Source organism: Gymnogyps californianus, chromosome 2 (genome assembly GCF_018139145.2).
Source record: "Gymnogyps californianus isolate 813 chromosome 2, ASM1813914v2, whole genome shotgun sequence".
Lineage (NCBI taxonomy): Eukaryota > Metazoa > Chordata > Aves > Accipitriformes > Cathartidae > Gymnogyps > Gymnogyps californianus.
The window spans coordinates 148,950,646-148,957,878 of record NC_059472.1 but is presented as its reverse complement, the minus strand read 5'-3'; the positions used below and the strand labels follow the sequence as shown (position 1 = coordinate 148,957,878).

General features: G+C 41.4%; 1 protein-coding gene across 2 annotated transcripts; it reads right to left on the bottom strand.

Annotated features, from left to right (window-relative positions):
• Nucleotides 1-359: 359 nt before the first annotated feature.
• THNSL1 (threonine synthase like 1) lies at nt 360-6,705 on the bottom strand. Of its 2 annotated transcripts, none has more exons than XM_050891506.1 (3): nt 6,600-6,705; nt 3,854-3,941; nt 360-3,366 (listed from the first exon to the last, which is right to left on the bottom strand). In XM_050891506.1, the coding sequence occupies exon 3, from the start codon at nt 3,298-3,300 to the stop codon at nt 1,078-1,080; it is 2,223 nt and encodes a 740-aa protein (XP_050747463.1). In that variant the 5' UTR covers nt 3,301-3,366; nt 3,854-3,941; nt 6,600-6,705; the 3' UTR covers nt 360-1,077. The 2 variants fall into 2 exon arrangements, with proteins under 2 accessions (XP_050747463.1, XP_050747464.1); XM_050891507.1 differs by having other exon boundaries at nt 360-3,363.
• Nucleotides 6,706-7,233: the final 528 nt, after the last annotated feature.

Here is a 7,233-nt window from a genome sequence, read left to right as displayed (position 1 = left end):
TATCACTTTCCAGACACTAGAGTTCATCCTTTACTTTCCTTGATGAGATGCCAAGCACTTTGGGAAGCTTCTTTCTTATACTAATTCATGCAAAGCATGAATAGAATAGAATGTCAAGGAAATTAATTTAAGAAAAATATGAAAATGGAAGTAATTAGAACAAGAAAGCTATATGACCTCAAAGATAAAACTTATATTCTAAAAACTTAGAATACAAGAAATAAGTGTAAATAAATGGTGAAGTCTGGTTCTTATTTAAGGAGACTGCTGCTACTACTAGCAAATTCTTCTATAGCATTAAAAAAGGATTCTAAAGCTGAAAGTTCAAATAGAAAGATCTAGGAAAGAGACCACAACACACTGGAGGAAGAGTCACATTTCAAAAAATATTAAAAGTATTGAATGAAGGATTCTATTTTACACAGGACAATACCTGGGAGGAAAAGAAGTGTGAAAAACAAAGTGACCAGATTTTTTTACATAAACGCTGGCCTCACAATACATTAAAAACATTATACAAGAAGGCAACATACCACCAAATTGAATGGTTCAAGGATTAACAATACAAGTATATGTCAATCTTTGTAGTGAAATCAACCCTCATTAGTAACATACGAACATCATTACAATATCTTAGTATGTTTCGGTGCCCTAAGTGAAGTGAGTTAAAGTTTAACTAATCACCCACTGACCAAATGATCACATCATTCTTGCAACAAAACAAGAGCTATTAGTTTCAGAAAGGTCAGACTTCATTATCTTCCTCCTTCCATGGAGAACGCTTCAGGCTTGTGAAGGAGACAGCACTGCCAAGGAAAGCCGGCAGTACTGGCGCCTCTGCTATGCATGACCTGCAAAAAAGTATTCTAGTCTTTTATACTTTCAATTCACAACCTTTCACCACTACTAGAAATCTCACATGTGTTACAAATACTGTTGAAAACTTGACAATTGAATGCAAAACTGCGGACGTTACGCTGTGGACTGCACACAGGCCAGAGGAATCATGACTGTATTAGAACATGCAGCTTGTTAAGAAGGTATCGCAATTGACGCAGTGGACATCTGATCAGTTGCTCAGAAAACTTTCGTAAAATGATTTTGAATTAAGTTTTCTATATGGGACATCAGCATACTCATATCAGCAGCACAGACCTGGCGATCCTCATTCCCCTTCTTTTTCAGGGTCTCTAATAGGCCCCAGTGGACTGGAGGCAGAGGGCTGTAAGAACTCAGCAAGTGAAGCTGACTTAATGGATTCTGGTTTATTTCTGCAATCCTCAAGGCCCTTAAGATAGCAGGTGCAAACTTAGAATAATGAGCTGTAGATGAAATAATAATTGGGCAAGTTCTATCTTGTAATCGATCTGCAACTACTTTAGCAACAGCTGTGTGTGTATCCAAAATATATCCTGTAGTACTGTATACAGAGTGAATGGCAGCTAGACAGTCCTCCTCAGAGCACCAGCCAGCCAGCAAGTCCTGCTGAAGCTTTTCAAGTAGATCTTTTCGTAGCTGGAAGTAGCCCTGATTTTCCAGCTGGTTATATAATTGTGTCACCAGTTGTCCATCCTCATTAGCAATCAGGTGCAAGTATCGCTCAAGATTGGAGGACTTCAAAATATCTACTGCTGGTGAAAAAGTGGGAATTAATTTTCTTCCCCTCAAATCATAAACACCTGTTCTTATGAAGTCAGTCAAAACATTGTTTCCATTGGAAGCACAAATACATTTTCTAATAGGAATTCCCATCATTTTAGCATACAAAGCAGCTAATATGTTGCCAAAGTTTCCTGTAGGAATGCAAACATCCACAGGGCTTCCAAAAGGAATAATATTTTGATGAACAAGATCGAGGTATGCAGAGGCATGATAAACTATCTGAGGAAGCAGTCGTGCCCAGTTTATGGAGTTTGCTGTGGCTAAAGCTGTTCCATATTCTACTGTAAGAAAGCCAGTATAATCAGAATTAGTAAAGATTTGCTTTATAGCTGACTGGCAAAAATCAAAATCAGATTTGACACCTACTGACCAGGCATTTTCTTTCTGACAGCCAATCATCTGTGATTTTTGAATTGGGCTTACTCCATCCTCAGGAAAAAAATTCATCACAGCAATTCTCTGTTTGTCAGTGTCATGGAGACGACTAAAGCCATCTAGGACAGCACTCCCTGTGTCACCAGAAGTAGCTACCAGAACCAAGTAATTGCAGCTTCTGGGAATGCAGTACGCAAATATATGTGGCACCATCTGTAATGCAAAATCTTTAAATGATGCTGTTGGTCCATGAAATAACTCAAGGAGAAACTGATTGCCTGCCAGATGCCTAACTGGGGCAATTTTAGAACAAGTAAAGTTTTCTCCGTAAGCAGTTCCAATAATTTCTGCCAGCTTAGAAGCAGGAACATCAGCAGGATGTATGCATCTTTCTAGTATCACCTGGGCTCTTTCAATGTAAGTTGCTTCTATTAGACTTTGCCATTCTCCAGCAGTGAATTTTGGAAGTCCTCTCTCAGGAACAAAGAGTCCTCCATCAGGGGCTAAGCCCTCAGTAACAACATCACTGAAATACTTATGAGAGTCTTTTTCCATAGTCCTTCCAGACCTACTAGACCTAGTTGAAATGAAAGTTTCCAGTTCCGAGTTTTGGTATCTCTTCACAGCATCAAGTACCTTTTCTGCTACAACCTCTGCTGCAATATCCCCTCCACAAAGAACACGGATGTCATACCACCTTTTGTAGAACTGCTTCCTAAACTGAAGTATGTCCTTGAGAGAAATACCAGGAGACTGGCCCATGATGCGATCCACTTTCATTGATTTCAGCCTGCTCATAATGACTGTTGTGGGCACATCCAGATATACAACTATTCCAGTTTTCTTCATATGCTGCATGCCAGCAGCATGCATTGGATTGGACCCAGTAAGGGAAATGACACTTCCAGATGCTGAAAACTTCAACAGGGCTTTTCCTTCCTCCTCTAAAAATTGCTCATTACCAACATCCTGCAGTTTTTCTGACACACTCATATTCCAGGTTGTTTCAAGGACATGGTCATCTATGTCTATGACAGGGCAATCTAGTTTCTGACCTACTATTCTCCCAATCGTTGTTTTCCCAGCACCCGGAGGTCCCATCAGGATAATATTTTTGTTTCCAACAAGAGAATGGCTTGAGAACCATGACTTCCATATCTGTGCAAATGCAACAGGTCTTGAAAGCATCAGTTTTAAACACATGCTAGAAAGACTGTTTTGGGTTATTAGTCTTAAAGGCTGATACTGAACAACGTGAAACATCTTCTTCTGCTGGGTTGTTTTGGTTTTTTTTTTTTCCCCAAGCCAACTTGACAATCCACTTAACTGCTTCAAAAAGAAAAAAACAGTAATTAGTCCTTCAGCAAACATCTAGGAAAAAAACCTAAAGGATATGAAATTCAGAACAAGAAGAATTCAAACATAAATCCAGTTATGACTTCATCAGTGCCATGGAGGTATTTTTCAGAATAAGACTCATTCCCCTCTCCTGCATAGTTCCAGCTCACTTCCACTGACAAATCCAACTTCAAATAGTCCATGTCCTCAGGATAAACAAAGACATCCAAACCTAACACTACAATACTATTTGCAAATAATATTGTTTATAGGAATTCAAAACCAATTAGTTTTCCCTCTAGTAGACTTACTTTTAAGTACAAATTTACAAATAATGAAGATTAACTGAATTACCTTCTTGTAATCAAAATGTTAACAAAATATGCATTTGTCCCATCTCCCAAGACACCTTTGATTTCTTATACTTTCTTTCTAAAAAACCAAATGCAAGACCCACTTAAATACACAGAAAACTCACAGACTTGTGCAACAGCAAGGCTGGAAGAGCTGCATCCAAGTCTCTTCTGAAGGGATGGCAAACCAAGCAAGTGATTTGTGAAGAACTCCTATAATGGAATTGTATTGAGTGTAGTTTGTATAAAGTGAGAGAGAGAGAGAGAGAGAGAAAGAACACATCATGAAGACATGCTACCGCCAAAAAAAAAACCCCAAAAAACAGTCACTAGGAAAGTTGGATCTCCAACAAAGATCAAACAAGAAGCTCTCAATATTGTATTTTGTTTGCTTAGAGAAATCAACACCAGTATCAGCATGAATTGTAGCAGATTTGGGTCTGATGCTTAGGGCAAAGGGGGAAGGACTCTCAAAATCTCCATAAAGTTGGGGGGGAAGAAATCAGCACAAATTTGCACAGCAGATCCCTACAGAGTCATTTTTCATTTCAGGTAGGCAAACAAGTATCACTGTTATTGTTAATTTTTCATTGTTCATGATGAAAAATGCTTAAAGAAAAGCAACACCAAACTTCCTTTTAGGAAATTAATTAATGAAATTTTAGATGTAAAAATCCAACTCGGTGCTTGCTCAGCAATTCTAAAAAAATAATATATATAAAGTAAAAATATGTATTTGCAATATATATAAAATCAGCATTTTTAAAAATTATTACTTTTAGTCGCTACAGTATGCAAAACAAAGAGATGGTTGACTAAGCTACAAGTTGTACTTTTTTTTTCTCCTGGCACTGTAACATGTAACCAAAATGGCAATCAGCAGCTTCCAATAACTACATTTTAAAGACTCAATCTAGCTGCTAGCACCCCAGCATTTGCTTTGCAATGTTTATTAAAGCATTTTAGTTTATATACCAGCTACTTTTACCAGTGAAAAAAAATTTAATGAGAAAGTGTTTCCCCACATTAATCAAGACAGACTAAATAGAACAATTAAAGGAATTCACTGTAGACTAAGTTTCCAAATCCTTCAATTGTTCAGTGCCTTTTCTCTAGACGCTCTCCAGTCCAACAGCCTTCTATGACCATGAAGAGCAGAAGGTGGTCTGGAATTGCAGTAGAAGGCAGGTGAGTACCCAATGGGAACTGCATCATCTTCCACATACCTACTCATGATTAATGCATGTTTACAGTTGTCACACCAGTCCTTTAAAGACCCTGCTGTTCCCCATGAGTGCATAACATCAAATGACTCCAGAGACACAGGTCACAAACTTCAAAAATGACACAGAAGCTCAAGTTTTGTCAGAGCAAACCACAAAAACAAAGCATCTTCGCTTCCAGATGCTCCTTGCTCTGGATAGTGCTCTGTGTTCCTCAATCTGTCTTTTACACTCTACTTTCTTTAACAAACTATTAGCATACGTTACAAAGTCAAAGTACTTCTAATAATTTAAATCTTTGCATTTGCTGATTTCTGCGTAGAGAGATGAGCTTGCAAACAGTAAGTCTCTGTGTTTGCACCCAGTGCTGTGACATGATGAACATGCTGTAATTACAAGGCATAGATCAGAGTAAAGATGGGCATGTCATACTGTATCGTTTTTTCTCAATCCTTGTAAAGTATAAGGGAATCATCCTGTCTAGATGCAATATAAGTTTTTTGTAATAGTTATTAAAAATAAAAAACAATCTGCGAAGAGTAGTTGTAATATTCAGTATCATTATAAAGCTGTACTGCAATAATAATGCACTCTAGCTCTGTATGTATGTATTCACTATAGGGCCAGAAAGAGATCTTTGTATTAAACTTCCAGATGTAAATAAGTTATATTCAGGATTTAAAAAAATTTAGAGACAATATTTTAGTGATTTTATTTCTTGAATGTAAGAATCACTTCAAGCATTATGTGTGAACTAAGCGAGTACAAACCACACCAAGCATAGTGGCCTGCCTACCATATCTAGTTGCACTACAGATTCACTTTGAGGTGCAGTCACTTGGTATGCACTATACAGCTGCTGGATGTAACATATAGACTGCTTTATGCATCTAGGCCATAGGTATTGTTTGAAATCAATTTAGTTAATCTGGTGCAAAAATTTGCAGGGAATTCCTTTATTCAGCTACTCAGTTCAACCTATTCCAGTGTAATCCAATTTTGCACCCACATAAAGTACATGTACACAGAAGCTTTCAACCATTGAAAGCAACTTGTTTCCTTGAAATCATTTTTTGTTCAATTGGCAAAACTTTACTGTAAAAGCAGCTCAAATTAGACTTTATCGCTAGTAGAGTTTACCAGTCCAGTTAGAACACCAAGCCATCCAACTTTAGATATAAACCCCATGCCAAAAGGGTGGGGGGGTTTTGAACCAGAGCTTACACCCATACCTTCAATGAAATTTTAAATTTTGACAATACAACTTGACCCTTCACTTGGATGTTGACAGCACCTACATATCATTAGCAACTATCCACAATTTTAACACCTGTTACCAATGACAAGAGTTCTAGTGAAAACTGGGCTTTGTTACTGGTATAGACACAAAGTTTGCAACAAGGTAACATAGGTTTAAAATTCAGTAACCAAACAAGTCAGTGGCAGTTTGCAGCTGTCAAAGACCTCAAGGTAGGTCAAGACTCATAATTATCATATTTCAAAATTGTTAACACAGGACAACTTTCATTTGACTTTTCTCAGAGCTTTCGTGCAGAGAGAAAAAAATAAATCCCAAAGTAAACCATTCAACTTCAACCTTCTCGTGATCATCCCACAGACCAAGATCCTGCAAAGGTTCCCGCCTCACCGTTTCGACGCCCCGAAGGTGTCAAAGCGCGGCTGGGAGGAGGCGTGGGGGGGCCGGGCCGGGCCGGGCCGCGCCGCACCGCACCGCACCGGGGAAACGCGACACCACAGAGCCGGGTCAGTCGCGCCCGCCCACCCGGCCAGAGCAGACCCGGGCTCCCGGGCTCCCACCTCCCGTCGGGAGCGGCGGCGGCGCCGCTGCGCTGCCTTGCCCCGGCCCCGTCCCCGCGGCTCGGCTCGGCTCGGCGCGGCTCCCCTCGCCCTCAGGCGCCCGCAGCGCGGCGCGCGCGCACACGTACCGGCGGGGGCGGGGACAGCTGCCACAGGTACGGCGCGCGCCCCACGCGCCCCCAGCCTCACCCGCGCCGCGCCGCGCCGCGCCCCGCCCCCCCACCGCGCACGCGCAGCCACCTGCCCGCCCCGCCTCCTCGCGACTCCGCCCGCAGCCGCGACGCACGCGCAGTCAAGCCTCCCGGCGCGCCCTGATTCGGCCCTGCACGGCTTCACCTCCGCGAAGTGCGCCTGCGCGGCTCCGGGCGTTGCTTGGAGCGCCTGCGCCTGCGGACAGCTGCCTTCCGCCGGAGGCGTGATGGCGTAGGTTCCGCCCCCTCATGGCGCTGTTACCTAGCAACGGG